Source organism: Herpailurus yagouaroundi, unplaced genomic scaffold, assembly GCF_014898765.1.
Source record: "Herpailurus yagouaroundi ecotype Mexico unplaced genomic scaffold, PumYag 77, whole genome shotgun sequence".
NCBI classification, from domain to species: domain Eukaryota; kingdom Metazoa; phylum Chordata; class Mammalia; order Carnivora; family Felidae; genus Herpailurus; species Herpailurus yagouaroundi.
Window position 1 is genome coordinate 48,631,118 of NW_024412388.1, and position 24,266 is coordinate 48,655,383.

Here is a 24,266-nt window from a genome sequence, read left to right on the forward strand (position 1 = left end):
CTTACCAGCCTTGGATCTGTTATCTGTGGACTTTACATAAGCGAAAACGTTTCTTTTTCTCTTATGTCACTATTTTGTGGATTTGTAGTTACATTTAGTCATAACTAACAAAACAGTGACTCATCAGGTTTGGGAAAAGAGCAAGTGCATTGATGTAATTATTTAGCTATCATTATTGAGTACCTTCCATATGCCAGGAACTGTTTTGAGAGTTTGATTTCCAATAACTCACATATCACACTTTATGGTCTTGTAAGAGACTATGATCCCCATTTCACAGAGGATGAAACAGAGGCATAGAGAGGTTGAATAACTTGTCCAAGGGCACACAGCCAAGCCGAGAGTCGAATCCAGTTCATCAGCCCTGGAACTTTCTCTAAATCACTGTGGGAGAATGACTTGACAATATGTTAAAAAACAAGCAAAACCTATACACCAACGCTAGCTTTTCCGCATATAAGAGAATTATCCCTTAGATTGGACTTTGTCACTGATTATGTGAGGGACTTCTGACAGGCACATCACTTAACTTCCCCGTGCCTCAGAATTTTCACCAATAAGAGGCATATGACAGTCCCTCACCATGTCTATGGGGCATCCTCTCACCCTGGCACTGTGCCAGATACACAGACGCGTTAGTGACAGCTCTGCCCAGAAGGAGCCCACAGGTTGGTCAAGGTGACAAGGCCTGAACGCTTGAGAAAAAGGCAAGGGACAAGGGAAGTACATTTTGCTTCCTGAATCCCGTGTACAGTTGAATCTGTGTGTCACGTCTGTGAAACCACAAATCTTCTGCACTTCCTTTTATAGTGCTTCTTACATTTGAATTTTTCGCGAATTGTTTTGTAATTATGGGTTTAATGTGCCTGCTAGAGTATACATTCCGTGAGGGCAGGGGCCACGTTCCTCTCTTTACCTGCTGTGGGCCCCGCATCAGAACAGTGCCTGGCACACTTTTGGAGTAGCTCTGTTCCATCTGGCTTTGTGCTTTCCTGCCTTCAAGAAGATCCACTCACCTTCATTTGCGGTCACTCAGTAGGTGCTGAGGCACTCGGTGAAGCCTCAGGTGGAGATCGAATCTGCCTGGTCTGCTGCTGCTGCTGTAATTCTACAGGAACCCTCGAAACTGATCATCACGCAGAGATACCTGGTATATCTGAAGGCCTAAGGAGTCTTGGACCTCCTGGGCTCGTTATCACCTCAGTGTGTACTCCCCTCACCTCTAAATGGTCTTCTCCATTTCCATGCTGGTCCCAAGCCCTAGGGCTCCTCCCCAGCATCACTTTGACTGAGGCCCGTTCACAAGTGAACTTCACAGAAACCCGATCTTGAACATAGGTCAGCATTGGTCTCTGTGGACGCTATCCAATAACAGCATCATCACCTTTTTAAATTTTGTCTTCTGTTTTGAAAAGAGCGTAAATGTAAAAAACAAAAACAAAAACAAAAAACAACTAAAGAAAACTCATAGAGTAAATGAAAGCAGAAAACAGTTTCACCACTCTACTTCCCCGGTAGTTTTAGTTAACTTTTGCCTTTTTTTTCTGGCTGATTTAACACGATTGAAACTCTACTTTTTTTTTTTTTTTTTTAAGTTTATTTATTTTGAGAGAGACAGTGTGTGCACATGAGTAGGGAGAGGGACAAAGAGAGAGAGAGAAGGAGAGAGAGAGAGGGAGAGAGAGAATCCCAAGTAGGCTCTGCACTGTCAGCACAGAGTCCAATGTGGGAGCTGGATCCTGTGAACTGAGAACTGACAGATCTTGACCTGAGCCAATATCAGGAGTCACATTCAACCAACCGACTGAGTCACCCAGGCACCCCAAAGGTCACTTAGGCCTGTTAAATCCATTACTATTCATCATTCTACTTTCTGACTTCCAAAATGTTGTTGCTGGTATTACCGTTTCTCACAATTTTGGCTTTATTAGTTTGTATTTCTTAGACCCCTTCTACCTCATATCCTTAGGTTGGCTGCTAACAAAACCCGAGAAAATAGCTTATGTTGGTGAGGATGTTGAGATATTGTAAGCCTTGTGCACTGCTACTGGAAATGTAAAATGCTGTAGCCACCATGGAAGACAATATGTTATTCCCCCCTCCCAAATTAAAAATAGGATTATCGTATGATCCGGCATTTCATTTCCAGTTATATGCCCCAAAGAATTGTCAGTAGGTTACCTGAAGAGAGATGTGTATTTTCGTGTTCATAGCAGTGCTATTCACAGTAGTCAAGTTTCCAGTGACAGGTGAGTGGATAAACAAAATATGGTATGTGCAAACCATGTAACATTATTCTCCCTTAATAAAGGAAGGAAATTCTGACTGAGCCTTGAAGATATTAATGTAAGTGAAATAAGTTGGTCACAAAAGGGCAATTACTATATGATTCCACTTATAGAAGGTACTTAGAGTTTTCAAATTCACAAAGACAGAAATTAGAATAGCGATTGCTTACAGGAGGGGGGAATGGGGAGTTATTGCCTCATGAATCTAGAGTTTCAGTCTTGCAAGATGAAAAGAGTTCTGGAGAGGGATTATGATGAAGATTGCACAATAGTGTGGATGTACTTGATGCACGCTGAACAAGAAATGATTAAGATGGGAAATTGTTGGTATGTTCATTTTACAACTGAAAAAAAAATACGCCTTCACTTTTATTTCATTCCCATCTTAGAGAAAGAGAGAAAAAATCTGATGAGGTGTTCAATCCATTACTTAAAATAGAAGTCTGTTATTTCCTATTTTACAGGAAGCCTTTGGAAGTTAAATGACTTATCCTGGTCACAGAGCTGGTCATTGGCAGGCGAGGATTTGATCCTGTTCTAGAAGGAAGGCTGACTGTCGTACCTGCTGTGATACATAATTCAGTTCAATTCATTCTTTCAGTAACCAGCAAATACTCATTAAGCATCTTGTTAGGTTCCAGAACTCTTTTATTCTTTTAAAAAATTTTTTATTATTTAAACATAGTTGATAGACATGTTTCAGTGCTCTTGATGGTAGCAATGAGCAAGAATGTTAAGGCTGTATTACATTACGGTGTGAGCTGGGGGTCGAGGGTTCCATACCATAGGCAAGTACGTACATAAGCAAGACAGGGGCCCCTACTGATGTGTGTTATGGCCCCTACTGATGTGTGATGCTGGCTGAAATGTGGGGAAGACTTGTGGGTTGAAACCTCATCATTCAGATGGTTTCAACGATGTGAAATGTGGACAGGAGTGTTCCTGGCAAAAAACAAACAAACAAACAAACAAACCCAGTATGTGCAAAGTCTCAGGGAGGTGAAGAAGCTCGGCATGTTTGAGCAAGGAAAAAAGGCCAATTTAGTAGAATGCAGTCCAAGAGGGGAATGGCAAGGGAGGGGGTAAGGGTTTTCAAAATTCTGGAGCCTCATGAGCCCTGGAGTAAAGCATCCGGATTTTTCCTAAGGGTAATAATAGAACGCCACTGGAGAGTTTTGAAAAGGGAAATGTGATGTTAGCTTTTTAATTTTTTTTTCATTGTTTTAAGTTTATTAATTTTGAGAGAGAGAGACAGAGAGAGCAGGTGCATGTGCACATACAGGGGAAGAGCAGAGAAAGAGAGGGAGGGAGAATCTGACCGCGCAGAACCTGACGTGGGGCTTGAACTCACCAACTATGAAATCACGACCTGAGCCCATATCAAGAGTCGAACGCTTAACCGACTAGCTACCCAGGCACCGCTGATGTTAACTTTTTAACACGCAGCTGGCTTTCAGCAAATATGTACCATATAGCAAGTGCTCATGTAATACCAGAAATGCTATATTGAACAGATACTGTTGCCCACAAGGAAATTACAGCCTGGTAAGTAGGAAAGCAGACAGTGTCAGTAAAAGATAGTAGTATAGCTCATAACGTGCACTCTGGATCTACAGGTGGTTTTTAGGAGAAGAAAATTCCCGTGATCAAATCGGATTGGGGATTCATATTTCATACTTCCTTAGAGATTCTCATTGCGCACTAGCATGGTAAAGTCTCTGAGAATTGTTGCACTGTAGAAACCTGTCTTGGTTCAGCTTGGCATTTCCCAAACTTATTTGCACCAGGATCCGCATTTAAAAATAGCAGCAGGTTTTTGAAGTCATTGTGTGTGAAACACACTCTGGGAAACACTGAATTAAGGAAATGTGGCAGTTAAGTCATATGCTAGCTCTGACGGCTGTCCCAAGAAGGGATCCAGTGTGATTCAGATGCGGAAGAGGCAGGGATTCAGGGTGGTCTTCTTGGAGAGGGTGACCTCTGAGTTCTTAAGACTGAGTAGTGGCTAGGTGTGTGAAGAAGCAGGGAAGCATATTCCGTGGAGAAAGAACAGCCTGGGCAGACATGGGGACCCCCAAATAGCACATTATCATCCTAGGAAGATAGATTTACAGATTTTAGGCAGGAAGAGGAGAAGCTTGCTTCTTTTGGACCTTAGGAGAAATAATTGTTTTGTAATGGAGACAGAGTAGAATGCCATCTTCCTAATCTGGATTTTAGTATGAATGCCGATTTTGTTTGTCCAGTGTTGCCACGGTCTGAACACCCCCCACCCCCAGTCTCCTTTCTATACCTTTCTCCTCCCTTGGCCTGCACATGCTGCATAGCTCAGTCTCAGGAAGGCCAGACAGAAGCCCCTCGCTGTGCACCTTTGTCCCCCGTGTCACACGGCTCAGCCTCCCTGGAAGCCTGGGTTTCCTGTCGGCACCTCCAGTTCTGTTGGCACCGCTGTGTCTCTTCCCGTTGTTTTTGAATACTCTCACACTGCACCCGGTTTTTCCTTCCACATCCTTGCAGGTTCGTTTCTGCATCTGATTTGTGTGAGGCAGCATCATTAGAGGATGTCACACTTCCCGGCAAGAGATCGTCTCCCTCACTGTGGGACACGGGAACTGGAAAGGCTTGCAGGTGCCACAGGGTCTCCCTCCTGTGCAGCCCCCCCCTTCCATTTGATATAATAGAGGTTCTTTTACATGGGTTGTTTTTTCTTCATTCTCATTAGGCGGTTAATAACAACAGCCCCCACTTAACTTACGGTCTACTGTGTACCAGGCACGATACCGAGCATTTTACATTATCGTTTTCAATTTCACACTCCGAAGTATGTGTTATGAACTCTGTTTTACAAATGAGAAAGCTGGAGAGTAACTTGCCCAAGGTCACGCAGCTAGTCAGAAAAGAAGCCATCATTTAAACCTCGGGGGCGGTTGTGAGGTTCGTACATTTAGTACATAATGCCATGACATGGTCGAACTGTAAAAGCCTTTCTTTTTGGGGGAGTCTGTGCTGACGTCTGGGGCACCAGGATCACCAGGGAGTTTTTAAAAATAAGGATTCTCACTTCATAACCAAAGTCACGACTGGGGACCAAGTGATCGTGCAGGGATTCTTATCAGAACCACCTGGAGGGTGACTCTGCCCCCACCCCCCATCCCCAAGTTTCTACCTCCTCGGGTCTCTGGTCCAACCTGAACTGCGCTTTCCTGACAAGTTCCCAGGAGCTGTTCACACTGCCTGTTGGGGAGCCCACTTTGAAAACGCTGGTGAGAGAGGAGGAGACAGGCAAAGGGACAAGAATGGGAGAGTTAGTGTCAGGAAACCGAACACTGATGCCTTTTGTGTCCTTTCTTTCCTTGTTTAAGCCCCTGAGGCTTTATTTGGTTTTGACCAAATGGGTCAAACATAGGAAAGGGTGATATGCTGGAGTAGGATGTGGAGTCAGGCAGCTGGTATCAATTTATCAAGGCTCTGAGCTTCAGTTTCCTCTGCCGAGAAGCAGAGATGCTAATAGCCGCCCCCCAGGCATTTAGTAATTGACCTCTCAGTCTTCATCTCTTCCCTTCCCACTTGCCTCGGGGTAAGAAATGTGAAAACCCAGAGGCTTTACTTTTTGTCTTTGGTTCACAAGGTTATTCGTGCTAGGGAAGCTAGCTGTGGTATGAATTCATTTTGTGAATTATTTAGGCTGGCGTAGCTGATTTCCCGTCGGCCTTTTCTGCATGCCCCTCCGTTGTTTCCAAGAGGAGCTACAAGGTTGCGGGGGAGGGGGTGGCAGGAGGATCCTGGAGCCTCTGCTCCATAGTTTGCTGGTTTGTGCCCTGGGTCATTGGCTCTCGGCCCCAGGGCAAAGCAGGACCAGCTTCTCACCGGAGAGGGAGGTGAGAGGTTACCTTGGTGAGGAAGTTGGCAAGTGCAATGTTAAGGAGACAGTAGTTGTCCCAGTAGAACTAATAGCCATACCTGAGCCTTGGGGCGATGAGTACTTTCCATTTGGCTGACAGAGAAGAAATGGGCTTTAAAAACCAGAGCAACTACCCTCCTAACTCTAATCCTGAACTCACTTGGCAGTGGGATTCAGACAAGTTACGGGTCCATCCTGTGTTTGGGTTTCTTTCTCTACAATATGGGGATGGCCTCCCTTCCCTCACAGGATTAATGAGTTTCACAGAGATCTGAGCTGTAAAGCAGCATGTCGTACTGTGCTTGGATGTCAGCTGGCACTTGGTACAAAATATAGTCCCCTTCCCTTGTATCGTTATTTCCTCCTATATAACTTGCTCTTTGTGGGGAGAAAGAGAAGAAAATGAAATACCTCTGGAGCATCGGTTCAGTGCCATGCAGTGTGCTGGGTCCCCTTATGTTCATCATGTCATTCATTTTGTTTAGCATCCCTCTTATGTACTGTTCTTACTGTATTATACAAAGAGAAATAGAGCAGTTACATAACCCAAATTCTTAAGGCTGGTAAATGTTGAAGTGGATTTGAACCTGAGCATGCCTAAAGTCAACACTTGGGCTAGTTCTGTTCTATCCTCCTGAGCAGGGAAACTGGAGAAGCATCCATCCACTAATGAAGGTGGTTCAGATGGTTTCAGGTTTGATTTTTCCGGCTAGAGAACAGTGTTCATACTTTGCCTTGTTTTTCTAGTTCCTTAAGGATGTGAGCCCCTGGGCTGGAGGATATCAGGCATGTATTTATGGCTTCCACTGCTAAGTGAGGGGAAACAGAGATGCCGTTCCTAAACTCGTCAAAAAGGCTATGATGCCATGCGGGCAAGCATGGATGTTCACAGATGTTCTTTACAGTATTCTTCATACTAAGAGTAGTTGAATGACAGTGTTGAGTTTTAATGAGCCCCGTGCTCCTAGCAAATAGTGAAGGTTAGTAAATGCCACCATGTTTTGTGCTCCAGAAAATGGTCTACAGCAAAGAGTTACTCTTTTCCATATTCGTTTTGGTTAAGCTTCCAACTCTTGGTTTCAGTTCAGGTCATGATCTCACATATTGTGAGATCGGGCCCTGCATTGGGCTCTGTGCTGACAGCAGCAGAGCCTGCTTGGGATTCTTTCTCCCCCACCCTTCTCTGTCCTTCCCCTGCTCTTGCACTCTCACAATAAAGTCCTGCACTAGTCAGGGCTCTCCAGAGAAACAGCAATTTGTGTGTGTGTGGGTGTGTGCGCGTGCGTGCGCGTGCACGTGTGGGCATGCGTGCATGCATGCATGCACATATTGTGTGCACATGTACATCATAATGAATTGGCTCATAAGTTTGTGGAGACTGGCACGTCTCAAGATCCCTAGGGTGAGTCAGCAAGCTAGAGATCCAAAAGAGTGTTTCAGTTCAAGTTGAAAGGCAGGAAAAAGTCCCATGTACCAATTTGAAGACTGTCAAGCAGGAAGGATTTTAGAGGCTGTGGGTGGGGAGAGATGTCAACCTTTTTGTTCTACTCAGGTCTTCAACTGATGAGATGAGGCCCACCTGCGTTATAGACAACAGTCGGCTTTACTCAGTCTATTGATTTAAATGTTAATCTCAACTAAAACACACTCACAGAAACACCCAGGAAAATGGTTGACAAAATATCTGGGACAGAATTGCAGTTTTATGACTCTAAACTTCCAGACAAGGTGACACATAAAATTAACTACCACAGGTTCCTCCCTCAAAATATACTGACCCCAGGGCAAAGTACTCTCTGATCTATTTTCCAGTCACACCACGATTTGATTCCATTTCCCTGCATTCTTTCTCACCTTATAAAAGACCCATTTTATCTAACTCTTGAGACACTTGCAGATCTTGTGGTCCCAACATCCTCCATCTTGTAATAATTCCCCTCCCCACCTGCAAAAGCCTCTTTACCTCCTTACACTAACCCTTCCTAAGTCTTTTCTTAGTAAGTCTGGATGTGTTTTTATTTTGACAGAAATGAGCTAGCTGTCTAGTACTAAGAGAGTGGTTAAATAATGTAGTACATTCAAATTATAGAATAGGATATATTTTCAAGAAGCATGAACCATACCCATTGGTGAGTAAAGATGTCTAGGGCATACTACTGAGTTCAAAGCAGAATATAAAATTACATACTTACATGATCCCTTTTATGTAGAGTTAAATACATGTGTATCTTAATATTTTGGAATGATGGTCTTTAATAGTTTCTAATATTTCAGCGGTAGTTATTTCTGGGAGGAGAAAAATTGAGGGTAGGGTTTTTTTCTCCTGTCTTTTTGTACTGTTTGAATTGTCTGTAGTGAAGTTGTGTTGTCTTTGTAAACTGAAGAAAAACTACAGTGAGTAATAGCTTCATGATCTTGATTTTTCTTTAAAAAAAAAAAAATCAATTTTGATCACACAGGCCCTAGCTCTGTGGGCTGGCCTCACAGATGCCCTTCTCCATTGGCACCCTTGGTGTCCACCCTTGATCACCTTCCAGAGGCTGTACAGTCCCAACGTCTTTCCTTGGAAACAGCTCCAGAAGGTGGAGTCCTGCACAGTTTCCCTGCTCTCAGCTCCAGGCACTAAAGCCTGTTGGAAGTTGGGTCTCCCTCCCTCTACCCTCAGTGCTCCCCCTGGAAAATGACATCTGTAGACAGCAGGAAAGGCTGTGGTAGCTGGGGATGCTTCTGGGTTCTGGGCCAACGTTACTTTTCCATTTTGCCTAAGTCCCTCATTCTCACAGGTCTTATGTCCAAAGAACGAGATACTTAGAACTGGAGAAATTAGGGGACACCTGGGTGGCTCAGTTTGTTGATCATCCGACTTCAACTCAGGTCATGATCTCATGGTTCATGAGTTCAAGCCTTGCGTCGGGCTCTGTGCTGATGACTCAGAGCCTGGAGCCTGCTTCGGATTCTGTGTCTCCCTCTGTCTCTGTCCCTCCCCCACTCACACTCTGTCTCTCTCTCTCTCAAAAATAAATAAACATTAAAAAAATTTTTTAAAGGACTGGAGAAATCAGATGCTGTTTCATTGACAAAGCTGGAAGCTTCCATCTTCTTGCTCCTTGAGTATTTTCCCCACAATCTGCACGAGGCCCCCCACTTTGTACACATATACCCTGGATGACAGAGATGGAGATTTAAATGATGTTGAGTGAGAGCATCCTTTTTGGAATCTTCCCCTGTTAAATTCCCATGGCAGCGTGGGTGAGCGCTTCAGCGATTTTTCCCTGACATTTTGGCCAAATGCCAACCTGGCAAATTCCACTCCTTTCCTTGGATGCTGTAGTGCCCATGTCCTCCTTCACCCAGGATGAGGTCATAGTCTTTGTCATCAAATAGTGGACACTTTCTGCTTCTTCAGCTTCTGTGCTACAGGAAAGCCTAAGAGAAGGGGCTTCATTTACAGCCCCGAACTTGCATTCCTCTCCTCTTTTGTGTCTGCAGATTGGCAGCCTCCACTATAGATTAAATTCCAGATTTAAACCCATGTTCATCAGCCCCCACCATCTGGATGTCCCCCAAGTGTCAACGCTAGAGCACATCACTTTTGGACATTTCCTCCTTTACTTGATCAGATTTACATGCCAGGGTTCTGTGAAAGATTCCTTTTAGGGGGGGGAAAGACATGGTCCTTGGAAAAAAGTTTAAAAACCACAGCCACATTTCAGTTCTTCATATATTTGAGAGGTTTCTGGTCTTTGGTGATAAAAGAATCTTAACTGGTTAGGATAAACAATAGCAACAACAAAGTTAGCCCTTTGTCTTTATGTGCTGTATTTCTTTGTAGCCTGGCTTCAGAAATACAACAGCTATTCAACCACACAAAAGTTCTACGTGACAGCCTTTCCTCGCCCAGTTGAGCTCTCTATACACTGCTCTCTCTTTTGTGTGTGTAAGTTCATATCTCCGTATTTATTTCCCCTTGAAGGATCTCAAACACAAAGGCCCTGGTCTTCTGAATATTGTCTCTGTACTGTTGAGTTTTACCTACTGAACCTGACTGAAGGGATACATTGTCGTCTGCTTTCCATATTCTGTCTAGTAAATGGTTGGTTGTCAGGACAACGGCATAGAAGGTGGAGGGTCATTGATAACCACATGAATTCTTTAAACAAACATGATGAGAGCAAATTCCAATATGTGCTTGAAAGCAATACAAGAAGAGGAAAGGTTTCAGACAGATCCTTCCTTTTTACAAACTTGATACTCCCTTTAAAAATTAGTTACAGTTGAAGTTGCTCATACTTTTATTAAAAATCCTGAATAAAAGCGTTCATTACTTTGTTGGACAATATGTTGCCATTCAGGATATGGAGCGCGACTTTTCTAGCATGCCCTTCGGAACACCTGCCTGTGGTCTTGACAGAGCTCCCAGGGGGCAGCATGGTAGCTCTCTGTCATCTCTCAGTGATGGGCACAGAATGAGTGCCTGACACGTATCATAAGAATGAATGATCTCAGGTCTTCATAGTGTCATTTATAGGTGGAACTAAATTCCGAGACTTTAGCTTTTTCCAAGACCCTTAACAGCTTGGGAGTGGGGGTATGCACAGAATTAGAACCCAATTCATCCTGACTCCTAAGACCACACTCCTTTCATTATAGCACACTGCCTTGCAGTAAAACACTCAGAGAGAAACATTTTAAAAGACAGAACGTTTCTGAAATGAAATGTATGCTTTTCAAAGCAAGGGTGGAAAACCTTTTTCAAAGGTAGAATGCTGGAAAAAAGAAGAAATAATATGTAATTTAGTATTCATTGAGAATAAGCAATTAATTCTGCCCTCCAGGGGTGAATTTATGTCTAGCTTATTTGCACATGAAAGTACAAGATTGGCTTCATTTATATGAAAGTAAGACATCTGGTTGGGAAGTGAAAAATTTGGTCAATTACCTGAATCATGTTTGGTCTACATGATAAAAAAGCCCCAGATGTCTTCAAATCACCAGATGTTTGGCGTTGTGTGGTGAGCACTGGACCTGCTGACTTTCTCTACGTGAGAGCTTGCAGTTCAATATCCTGTCGATTCACCCATTGTTAGGAGGTTGTTAGCATTTTGTAAACTACCAGTTTGCAAGCAGTATTCTAGACTAGAGACCACCACTGGCCCCTGACAGAGGGTGGGTGATAGGAGGAGAAAATACGGTCATAAGAGGGCATTGTATTTAATTGTTTTTAACGTCCTTTATTTTGAGATCATCTCCTTCCTGTCTTTTTGCTGATAAAACATTCTGTTAAATGATCCTGATTTTCTAATGTTTGTTTTTAATGAATCTGTGGGACTACAGAAAAAATGGAGGTGCCTTAGATAAGTCCCCGGTTTTCTATATGTGTCTTCTCTACTAGACTGTGGGGAAAGCAAAACAAAACAAAACAAAACAAAACTGTGAGGACAACTGCTTTAACCCCGGTAATATCTTCAGCACAACGACGGCGAAAGTATTTCCCAAATATGTCTTTCCCAACTGTCTGTGGCCAAACTGTTTGCCTGGGTCTTAGAAGCATTGGTCATCATAACAGTCAAGAGTTTTGCTGACAAAATAATGATTTTTCCTTCTGAAACAAGCATTTCATCCTTAAAATAACTCCAAAGAGAACACCTTCTGCACTTTTTAAACATTTCACTCTGGAGACACGCCTTGGAGACATGACTACAGGGAGACTCTTTTTGTGCTGGAAAACTGAATTCCATCACTGTGAATATTTAACAACTTTCACAGTTTCTGTGGTTTGCTCTCATGACCCCAAAAGCATATATCTCCACATGCCGTAACATCAAGGATCCCTCCTCAAGCTTTATAAACTCAGCCAGAATGAACCGAGTAATCAGTATAGGCCATGCGATATCCGACAGACCGGGAATAGGGAGTTGTTGTACCATGATAATATCTCATATTAATTGAGTATTTGCCACGTGGCAGCATTCTAAGGTGCTTTATTTGTATTACCGTGCGTGATTCTCACATAACATAATAGCATTATTATAACCGTTTTACAGGGGAGGAGACAAGGAAGGCAAAGAAATGAAACCACTCGCCCTCCATCACAAGCCTGCTCACCTCCTAACCTGAACTCCTCCTAAATTGCATGCTTCCTACAAATACACCTGTGAAAAGACCTCTACCCTCAAGGTGGTTATAATCTAAAATGGAGGAATGAAGCACAAGGAAAAAAGCCATTATGTAGAACAGAATGATGTAATTCTAAGAAACATGCTGTGGGGTTGTAGAGGAAAAAAGTGACTAATTATGATCTACCCAGGAAAGGCTTTTGGAGGTGGCCTTAGGCTAGGTGAGAATAAAATAGGGCATTGGCAATTATCTAGAGAATTAGGTCAGTGTGGGTGTCAGAGTGGATGATTTCAAGCTGAAAAGCCTGCACTATATGCTCGGAATAGTTCAGAATCGGCAGCGAACGCCATTGGAATCCACTGGATTTTTGTCTACTCTCTTGTTCGCCCTGTGACTTGTTCGTCCTGGCTTGGATGAGCTTCTTGCTCCAGATAGGGGCAAGTCCAGGCTGGTACTGCCACGGCAGGCGGTGTGGAAAAGTGAGTCCCTGGGCTTCAGTGTAGATGCTGCCACCACAGCAGGGTGGCCCCAGGAAGTCACCTCCCTCTCTGGTTTCAGTTTTCTCTACTGAAAAAGGAATACACTGAAGTCTGCGGTCTCTCTGGGGCATCTGAAGTCCAGAGTCTCTGTTTTTGGAACCTGCCTAGGAGAGGAAAGGAAAGAGCTAGAAGATTGAGCTGCTGGATCGCATGGGTCGTGGGGTTTTGTCCTTGAACAGGAGCCACCAAGGGAGCCTTTGCAAATGAAGCTGCCTGCTTTTCTATCCATGACCCCCCACACACTGGAGATTATTCTTCCTGGGTCTAGTATCTAGCTCCTCTAATCTACATGGTACAGTTGAGAAATCCTAGACTTTGGAACCTGGGAATCCTGGACTGCAAGCCTAACTGTGCCCCTCATCACATAGGTGACTGAACAAATTAAATAACCTTTCGTGCTTTTGCTTTTACGATTACAACGTAGTGATTCTAGCACCAGCCCGTAGGTTTGTTGCTGGCATTGAAGGTGAGAGCAACTGAAAAATGCCAAAAAGTGATGGAAAGCCTGTAGGTTTTGATAAACAGGTACTGTTACTATGATATTGATCTTCCTGAAACACACGTTGTGTGAACCATTCCTTGGCTCACTGACCTATAATAGTTACCAGTTGCCCGTCAGAACAAGTCCGAACGCCTTGGCCTGGCATCCATCCTGCCTTCCTCAGACCCACTTAGCAACGAGATCTGGGGCTTTTCACCTAACACTTTAACCACCATCCACTTCTTGATTCAGACTTGACCACGCAAGGAGAATTTGAGAGTCTCTACTCCACCAGGTGGTGATAACCATAGCGTCTCGTCACAATAGCATCAGTGTACCTAGTGAGAGGCTTGGACCTGCTGGTCACCATTTTCTAGGCACGTGCATAGGCCTTGAGACCTTCTGTTGTCCCTGAGTTTGAGAGGTGAGGGTGTGATACTGGGAGGATTATATAAGGAAACATGTTCCTCTTCTCTTTACTCTCCTAGCTGATACTCAGCATCGTGTGTGTGTATGTTTGTGTGTGTGTGTAATCTGTTTGTCTAATTTGATTGATCTGCGTGGTCTTCTCTTTTTATTTTATTTAGTTTAATGTTTCTATTTATTTTTGAGAGAGAAACAGAGCAGGAGCAAGGGAGGGGCAGAGAGGGAGGGAGACAGAATCCGAAGCAGGCTCAAGGCTCTGAGCTGTCAACACAGAGCCTGATGGGGGGGCTCCAACCCGTGAACAGTGAGATCATGACCTGAGCTGAAGTAGGACGCTTAACCGACAGAGCCACCCAGGTTCTGAACGGTGGTCTTCTCTTTTGAAAAGAAAGCTGCAAATTCAGTTGAATGAACATCACCAAGGACTCTTGTTCTAGACACTGCTGTGTGCTGGGGGGAAGGGTACATGAATGCAGAGATAAATAAAATCATCTTTGAGTAATTCTCTGTTTAGTAGGAGAGAGGGGAAGAGAGAAACATGGGGGAAAATCAAAACTTAGCATGAGGGTCATTCAGAATTTGATTTAAAATATATGATATGTTAGGCATCTGGGTGGCTCAGTCAGTTAAGCATCTGACTCTTGATTTCAGCTCAGGTCATGATCTCACAGTTTGTGAGTTTGAGCCCTGCTTTGGCCCTGCACTGACAGTGTGGAGCCTGCTTGGAATTCTCTCTCTCCCTCCCTGCCTGCCCTTTCCCCCGCTCATGTTCTCTCTCTCTCTCTCTCTCTCTCTCTCTCTCTCTCTCTTTATCTGTCTCTCTCTCTCTGTCTCAAAGTAAGTACACATTAAAAAATAAAATATGTGATATGTTTATTAAACAAATACCTACTATAGGTCAGAATACAAGAACGGGATATAAAGATTTATAAATAATAGCCCAAACCGTAGAAGAGGTTACAATATAAAATAATTACAAGATATAATTCAGAAGAGGTATTGGATGGGAATTGTATGTCTACTGAAAGTAAGCCCTGTAAGTTAAGGCAGAGAACTTCTCTGTCTTGTTCCTTAATGCATTTTCTGCATTACAGCAGTGCCTGGCACATAGTAGATACTCAGTCAACATTTCTGTAATAAATAACGAATGAAAGTTTCACATTTAGTCAGTAATTTAAAGTAGAGTTTAATTCCTAGTTAAAGTGAGGTCATTTTTAGGAGGCAAATGAAAGGCAATACTTTGGAAGATGTCTTTCAACAGAGAGCGGGGCATATCAGGTTTGAGTTTTTTGTTAATTTCTCTGGTTGAGTGAATAGTTCTGGATGTGTGTGACTCCTCTGCAGGAGCAAGAATTACCAGAATGTTCTTCTGTCAGTCTTGTATCAGTTTTGGTTCCAGAAAGCTCCCTGCTCTAACCTGTCTAAACCGAGGTCTCTGCAGAGGAATTTAGGTGCTGGGTATTGCTCAAGCCCCTAATATTGTCAGCTCTTTTAATTTTTTTTTAATGTTTGTTTATTACTGAGAGACAGAGAGACACAGAGCATGAGCATGGGAGGAGCAGAGAGAGGGGGAGACACAGAATTCGAAGCAGGCTCCAGGCTCTGAGCCATCAGCACAGAGCCCAACGTGGGGCTCGAACCCACAAACCGCCAGATCATGACCTGAGCCGAAGTCAGACGCTTAACCGACTGAGCCACCCAGGCGCCCCTCAGCTCTTTTATAAGTATCAATAACCAGTCTACTGGCAGCCATATACACATGACGGTATTGTTTTCTTTGGGGAGGGTTCATGCTAATTTGGGAGCTCAACCCGAGTCGGAGCAGGTTGTAACCATCTTTAAAATCACGCCCGTGCTATGCCTGCATGAAACAGCAAACTTACAGACACCACCACGTGCTCTTAAGATAATTCCAGCCTATCACTGGAGAGTACAAAAGGATAATTCTGCTTTTGTTCTCTCACTCCTAAACCAGATTGACAGTGGATTCAGTCCCGCAGCGCTCAGAGAGCCTCTCTGCTGGCAGGGCAGGAGAGAGCACCGTTCCAGCCAGTCCAGTTGGCCTGTTGACCTTGGCAAAACTGAGCAGGAACCAGTGCCCTTAGTGGCACACACAGAGGAACCAGGGTCTCATGCTGCCCATGCCCAGACCTCTTTCTGACATTTCCAAGGACTTTGAGCCCACTCTTCCCCTGGGTTTCATCCCCGTTTGTAGAAATACAGAGGAACACTGAACCTTCCAGTTAATACAACACCCCTCCCCCGTCTCCCTCTTCCTGGAGAGGATAACAGTTCTGTTGACCATTATAATGCATTTTCTGTCTCTCAGCAATCCACACAGTCATTAATTTCTGCTGCTGACGTCAGGAAAGAGGATTATGTGTGTGTCTGAAACTGTTCCCAAAGTGCTCATTAGTCATAGATAATTGAAAAACTGGTAGGGAAAGATTTGGTGTAATAGTAGCCCCTGCCTGTGAGGAGGGACCGCAACCACCAGATAATTGTAGGCTCCAGCTTTTGACCATTCGCACTGAATCTGCCCGTCTGAATAAGAGTTCAGTGGACATGAGCCCACGAACCCTCAGAGCGATTGCTTTTTTATACCCCAACATGAGAGTGTGTTCACAGGAACAGAAGCCAGCCAAACCAAGAAAATAGCTGAAGTGTCCTTGTCCTCGGGCCTCTCCTGCCTTCAGGCTGAGGAACAGGGTTTGGAAAAGGTGCACAGTATTCTTCTTAATTTTGCTTTTATTTTAACTTAGTCTAGTTTGTTTTGATCACAAAAGAAATTTAAGGTCACGGTATAGAGAAAGCACAAATCCTAGAGAAGAGTGTCCCACACTGGGTCCCCATCCCTGCTGTTTAACAACATTCTGCATGTTTTTCTAGGATTTTTCTGGAAATATACATGCTTCCATTCTTGTATACTTGAATAAAATGCCCACATGGGATCACACTGTAAACACTATTCTGTGTCTTGATGTTTTTGCTGGATGTATTTTGAACTTCTTTCCGAATTCAGACCCTAATTCTTCCTCATTCATTTTAGTGGCTTTGTAGGAATTTTCTGAATACATGTGCCCTCATTTATTTACCCTGCTTTAAAGGGAAAAACACCTATAAAAAAAATTACACAAGAAATGTGTGTTCGAGGCAGAACAGTTAGTATAGGTTGGTAAAAAGAAAAAAAATAATAACTTCTTCATCCAGGAAAAAGCAACTTTCTTTTTCTCCCCCTAGGAATGTATCTTTACAAATAGTCCATCTACCCTCTTTGTTGTTGTTCTTAAAATGAAGTCATACTCCACATAATGTTTTGCAGCCTGCATTTTTCAGTTGGCTTGATTGTTTTACAGATAAAAAACTATTTCCTATTCTAGCCTTTCCCCACTGCAGGTTTATCTTCTTAAAAAACAAATCTAAGTGCTCAGAGCTATTGGCTGGCAGGGCCTCATTGCCTTAGTTGGAGCTCCTCGCCTTGCCTGAGGTCCCCACTTCACGGCTCCTCCCTGGTGCCCTTTTTGCCAACATACTGACTGCCTCAAACACTCTGTGCCCCTCGGGGCTGCCTGCAGTGAACGGCTTTTTGCTCTAATGGCATCCATTTCCCCTGAGCATTCTAGCTCTGAAACCAGCAATCCGCCACCTGTCTTACCAGACTAGGCTCAAATGTCACCTTCATCTTGATTTCCTGCACTCCCAGGGCCAACTCACAGTCCCCTCCTTCCTTGGCGTTCTCGGAATACCATGTACATTTCACCTGCAGAGCACTTTTTGAGGGGCTGAGAGCCTTGGTTAGCAGAGACCACTGTGTGAGTCTCAGAGGTGCCTCTTTCACATACACCCCAGCACCTCGATGTTGCCACAGGGTGGGCAAAACTATACGGGGCCACCATTGTTCTTGAATGTTTGTGAAGCTGTGTGGATGAATGGCTGAACAGAGGCTAGGAAAGACAGCCAGTGGTGAGGCTGTGAGGTCTTGATTAAGTCTGGGAAAATGGATGCTGTGATTAACTTAATTTTATGGTCAAGGAAGAGCTGAAAGGAGGATTATTTCCAGAAAAGTTGTCCAGGCGCACTAAAGCTTGCTTCTGACAGCTCCACCAGTCCCTCAGATGTAACCCTGGCTGGTAAGCCTAAAGCATGATCTGATGGGGTGATTTCTCAGAGATTCCCACCTTTTCCATCATCTTCTCTTACGCCAAGCTGTTTGTTTTCGGTCTCTAAATAAACAAAAGTTCTTCCTACTTTGGGCCCAGATGGACTATTCCTGAAGGCTGTGTTCCAGTTCAAAGGAGGATGTTAAGCTTTGTGCATATTTATTTTCATGCCTGGACCAGTGGGCTGGAGAGAAGGCCTGGCCTACTGCCCCTGGTTGGGTTCTCCGGCAGAAGATGCTGAGACAGGTTTGAGGGTCTCTCTCAAATTATTAGGGGTTGCCATCTGTGATAAGAAGTTGAGGAGAGGGGGATGAGGCAGAGGGAGAAATTGAGCCGTGATGTAGTCCCATGCCCCTTGCCCAGCCCAGCAGAGTGCTCTGGAGTGAGTGGTGCCATCACAGTCCCTCTGCTCTGTCTCTGCTAAGTCATCAGGTGCGGCTGTCCTGGGAAAGGCGTCACGTTGGCACAGCAGCCTGAAGGAGCTGGCAGCTGGCAGCTGTCTGCTGCCCTTACTGCCCTTACTGGGCTGCAGGTCTGTCCTTAACAGGGATCCAAGCCGTGGCGTCTCCCTATCAGCCATATTTCCCATATCCAGGCAACTGCCATGACCTGTAACTTGCTGCTTCACAGAATCTCTTCTGTTGCACATGCCTGTCCCTGCGACTCTCTTGCCCATACCTTGATGAAGGTTCATATCTTCTCTCTTCCTGAAATAGCTTCACAACTGTTGTCCCTAACCCCTTTCTGTCTTCTGCCATGCTGCCCAAGAGATCTGTAGCAATGCTTAAATCCAGTCACCTCACTGCCTGGCTTACTGTTCCTCCAGGGGCCCTCCGGGATCTTCATGATGAAGTTCAGACACCTGAGTCTGGATTACAGTGTCTGTTTTGTCCCCGCTTCCATCTCCAACCTTATCTGCTCCTTCCGCCCCCTGCTGGGTCCCAGCCAGGGTTCTGTTCCACTTTACTCAGCCTTTTTGGCAGTCTCCCATGTTTCTTGGCCTTTGCTCAAGATGCTGCCTGTGCTGAGAAATCTACCTGTGGTCCACCGGCATATGATTTGAACCTAGATCTGGCTGCAAACCCTGGACTCCCTTGTACCTGGCCAGCCCAGGGTTCTTTCTAACCTGCTGCCCAGAAGATTTACAAGAGTTCCCCATCTTGCTAATCCTCCTTCTGTCCAGAACCTTTTTTTTAAATGAAAATCATGGCCTTTATGTTTGTGAAGATCGGGGATGAAGGTGAAACCATTCCCATTTTTACTTTCCTATCAAAATTAACCCTTTAAAAAAAATCTGAAGGTGGTGAGCATGACTTCCAAATGATGCTACTTTTTTTTTTTTTAATGTTTTATTTTTGAGAGCAAGAGAGAGCATGAGTGGAGGAGAGGCAGAGAGAGAGGGAGACACAGAATTGGAAGCAGGGGGCGCCTGGGTGGCTCAGTCGGTTAAGTGGCCGACTTTGGCTCAGGTCATGATCTTGCAGTCAGTGAGTTCAAGCCCCGCATCGGGCTCTGTGCTGACAGCTCAGAGCCTGGAGCCTGTTTCGGATTCTGTGTCTCCCTCTCTCTGACCCTCCCCTGTTCATGCTCTGTCTCTCTCTGTCTCAAAAATAAATAAACGTTAAAAAAAATTAAAAAAAAAAAAAAAAAGAATCAGAAGCAGGCTCCAGGTTCTGAGCTGTCAGCACAGAGCCCGACACGGAACTTGAACCCACAGACCGTGAAATCGTGACCTGAGCTAAAGTCGGGTGCCTAACCAACTGAGCCACCCAGGAGCCCCCAAATGATGCTACTTTTTAAACCTACATAATGTTTGTTCTAAAAATACTTCTCTTGGAGCGCCTGGGTGGGTCAGTCCGTTAAATGTCTGACTTCGGTTCGGGTCATGATCTTATGGCTCATGAGTTAGAGTCCCCGCGTGGGGATCTATGCAGACGGCTCACGGTCTGGACCCTGCCTCGGTTTCTGTGTCTTCCTCTTTCTCTGCCCTCCCCTGCTTGCATTCTCTCTCTCTTAAAAATAAATAAACATTAAAAAAATTTAAAAAAAAATTTGTTTTCTCTTGTTTCTTTAGTCCTTTCTTCTCTTGTTTTCTTCACTTAAAATTCTTAAAAACAGATCCACCAGTATATAATTTAACCAATAAGAGCACAGGTTTGCATCGGTTGGAGTGGAATCTATGGCCTGTACTCCCAACATTTAAGCTGTATGACTCTAAGGAACTTACCTTCCCTTCATAAACCTGACTTTCCCCATCCATCTGTGCAATGGGGACAGTAATAGTATCCTTCACATGGCATTATGTGACAATGAACTGAGAAAATGCATAGCAGATCCTTAGCGCTGTCCCTCTCACAGAAATGCTCAGTAAAGGCAAATTCTGTCTTTTATGTGCTAGATCCTAGATACAGTGACATACTCCACATCGTGTCCAGAGACAGATTGTCTACCTTGAAGGGCACCACTCTCCTTTAGGATTCTGCTGGCTTAGGTATTCAAAGCAGGCTAGAAGCTCTCCCTTCTCTCTGCCCCAACATTGGAGCATCTTGATTTTGTCTTCCAGACCAGGGCTGTCCTATAGAAATATAATATGAGCCACATACACAGTTTAAAATTTTTTAGTAGCCACATTAAAGTAAAAGGCAATAGGTGAAATTAATTTCAATGTAGTATAATCTAATATGTCCAAAATAGGATTCCAACATGCATTTGATATAAAAGTTAAGAATATTTTACATTTATTTTTTCCATACAAAGTTTTTGACATCTGATGCATATTTTCTGCTTAGTACCTCCCAATACATACACTAAAACTTCATTGTAAATATTTGATTTAGATGTCCTCAGTGAACATTCAAAAAGTAGATTTGCACGCCACAGTGGTTTCAAACATCCTTAAAAAGTTTTTCAGTTGCTGACTTGAGTGTCAGTTTTTAAATTGAAATGAATTAAAATGAAAGTAAGTGGAAAATTAATGTCCTTGAGTTCTTCCAGCCCACAGTTCAAACGTTTAGTCCACACATGCCAAGCGGCTACCAAATTGGACAGTGAAGCTCCAGGATGCATTGCAACGGTTGCAGTCTTCTTCCTCTTGATTTTCTTAGCAGACTTTTTTTTTTTTCCAAACTCATTTATAGATGAAGCTCGTTACCTAAAATGGATAAAAATGGTGTTGTGGAGGGATTTTTGTTTCCAATTAGAGGAGATTGGTGAGCCATTCACCCTCTGCCTCCCTCAAACCCCACCTTCCCCTTCACCCCAAAAGTCCTGCAGCACCTCAGCCTAGCCCTGGGGCTCCTTGGAACAACGAACAAGTGGTAGGTATCTTAGCATCAAGCAAATTACTGAGCATACATTCAGAATCTTAGAATCTTGGAGCTCAGAGAGGTCTTAGCATATATGTGGATCTCCCCCGACCCCCTCCTTGTGGTGCACAAACACTAATTATGAATTTCTTGACAAGGGGAGGGGGAGGACTCAGCCTCTGCTAAACACCTGAGAACAGATGGATTTCTTCATTCTGTTCTGACTTACATGGCTCCTTGTGTCCTGATCTCATCTCCCTAACTAGGTTGGGGGCAAGGACTGCCTTTTACAGCGCCACAGCGCCCACACAAAGCAAGACAATCAATAAATTCTTAACTGAAGGCCTGACTGACTGCAGGAATTCAAGGTCACTTGAAATATCAGGGTCGCTGCATTGCACAACTCCAAAGAACACCATTCAGATTGTATTCTGTGGTTGTGCAAGTAGCAGCCTTGTTAAGTTTGCAAGGTTTAGACTGGGCTCTCGTTTCCAACCGAGAAAAACTTTGAAGAGATTTTTTTTTTTTTTATTGGAACAAAATAATTCCCTCCCTTATCCTCTGACAGGAAGCAACTACACAAGTAAAGGTTCTCAACTTCCTTAGGAATATATGTTAACCCAGGACTGTGTATGGATGTGTGTGTGTGCGTAAGGTATGCTGTTAGGGCTGCTGCTGTGTTAGGAAGCCCGTTTGGAACAGTTTGACTGTTTTAACTGGTCTTTAAGAGGCCACTGTGTTTATATCTTTGGAATTTCCCGTGAATGGAATCTTTCTCCAATTTGAAAGGTACCTTAGAGCTCTTGATTTTGTAAAGTACCCCAGAGCGTGACCCATGGGAACCAAGGACATACACCTAAGTCACCAAAGGAGCAAAGGGACTCTTTGTGGGTGCATGGTTTTTATCTTCATGAGGTTGAGAAAATGCAGAAGACAGGGGCGGGAGCAGAGAGGTTCCCTTAAGAAAACCCTGTGTTTGCTTTTGTGTTTTTCAAACTGACAGGTGTTTGTTGTTTCTCATGTCTACTCAGGAAACCAAGTACTGCCTCCTGGAGCTTCTCTTGGAAATGGGCTCACACCAGAGGCAGCCAGAGACCTTGGACTTCCTGCTGGAATTGCGGTGGCAGCCTCACTTATTGATGCCCACGCAGGAGGCCTAGGTAACCTCCCACCCTGTGTCCATGACCAACACTGTGTTCAAACGGAATATTCCTTGGAACCTAAGACACTCCTTTCCTGTTTTTAAAGCAGGGATCAAGGGCTGGTGGTTCCAGGTATAGTAAGGAAAAGTCTTTTTTTTTTTTTTTTTAATTTTTTAACATTTATTTTTGAGAGAGAGAGAGAGAGAGTGAGAGAGCGAGAGAGCACAAGCAAGGGAGGGGCAGAGAGAGAGGGAGACACAGAATCCGAAGCAGGCTCCAGGCTCCAAGCTGTCAGCACAGAACCCGACACAGGGCCTGAACCCACGAACCGCGAGGTCATGGCCTGAGCTGAAGTTGGACGCTTAACCGTCTGAGTGACCCAGGTGCCCCAGGAAAAGCCTTTTTACAGTTAGTCATTTGGATAGAGTTATCAAACTTTTATTCACATGTAGTATTTATAATCTTGTTAATTTTTTCAGTACAGAATAACGGAAAAAAAATGGCCCGAATCAGTATCTGGATGGTTCTTTGGTTTACGGAGAATTTGAAAGAGATGTGTGTGCTTCAGCTAGCATGTATGATGGTGGTACACTTACCTGTACAGTTTGTTCTAAAGGCACTCCAAAACCCTCACAAGTCTAATGGATTTCTTTTCATACTCTGATTTATATTCTATATCCAGTTAGGTGGGTGCAGTCTTGATTTTATCTCCTAAATAATTCTCACATCTGGCGTTCAGGCGTTTATTATTTCAAAGGCCCATTGAACACTTCAATGTGTCGTAGACATGGTGCTTGGGGACGGTGAATTTAAAACTATGCCAAACCAGTGTGTCTTCTCCATGAGTTTTAGTAGGAAGGCAGGCAGGGAGACAAGGACTACAGGAAGGGGTTGATGACTCTTACCCCTCCTTCATCCTCATTAGTTTTTCCTTCCTCCCTTCCCCTTCTCTTTCCCTTCCCTTCCCCTCCCCCACCTTCTTCCCTCTTGTCTCTTTCTTTCCTTTTCTTTTCTTTTCTTTTCTTTTCTTTTCTTTTCTTTTCTTTTCTTTTTTCTTTCTCCTCTCCTCTCCTCTCGTCTCCTCTCCTCTCCTCTCCTCTCCCCTCCCCTCCCCTCCCCTCCCCTCCTCTCTCTCCTCTCTCCTCTCTCCTCTTCAATTCTCAATCTCTCTCACTTCCACTATAGTCATATTTTCCCCTAGACTTTCTTTCTAACAGTGTTTTTGTTTTTTTAATTATGGCTAAGACTTCATGCTATCAATTTGGTAGGTCGTGACCATTGGATTTTCAGAGTGGAATCAACTGGAGTAGAAAACATCAGAGTACATCTCACATAGTAAGGGTCAACACTGTTTTTATGGGACTTATGTTTATATTTTATGGGTAGTGAACGTGGACACTGGACCATGAAGAAAATGAATTTCTTACCTTGGATCATAGTCAAAGGAGTTTTGAAATATATTCTGGTCCATACTTTGTGTTAGAACCAAGAGTTATCTTTTAAATACTTAAATGGACTTGTGCTCCCAGAATCCAGTTTGTATAAATGCATGTGTATTTCTCTTCCCAGATTGGTTTATTGGTCCTCTCCTTCTCCCACGGCCTAATGTCTACTTGAAATTGAAGACTCATAGCAGACGCTTTGTTCTTTGCATAACCTTCCATGGAACACTCAGATTATATTCCCAGAGAAATAATCACACTGGGTTGTAATATAATCACACTGGGTAATAATCACACTGGATTGGAATAATTGTATTCCCAGAGAAATAATCACACGGGGTTGTAATTGCTCATTTATCTGCTTCTCTTTTCCAGTGGACTCTGAGCTCCTTGAGGGCATTATATTATTATTCTTGTATCACCTATGCTGAGCCCTGGATCAGGCTCCTATAAGTGCTTGATAAA

At 43.8% G+C, this 24,266-nt stretch overlaps 1 protein-coding gene across 11 annotated transcripts in view; it reads left to right on the forward strand.

Annotated features, from left to right (window-relative positions):
• The window catches only part of FGGY (FGGY carbohydrate kinase domain containing), a 427,457-nt gene that overhangs the window by 185,102 nt on the left and 218,089 nt on the right, over positions 1-24,266 (forward strand). For 10 of the 11 annotated variants that reach the window (XM_040470413.1, XM_040470412.1, XM_040470410.1 and 7 more), the window contains one exon: positions 22,249-22,377. The exons of the other annotated variant lie outside the window; for it this stretch is intronic. In XM_040470413.1, the coding sequence (XP_040326347.1) occupies positions 22,249-22,377 (129 nt within the window). The remainder of the gene's footprint in view (positions 1-22,248; positions 22,378-24,266) is intronic. 11 annotated transcript variants of the gene reach the window in all.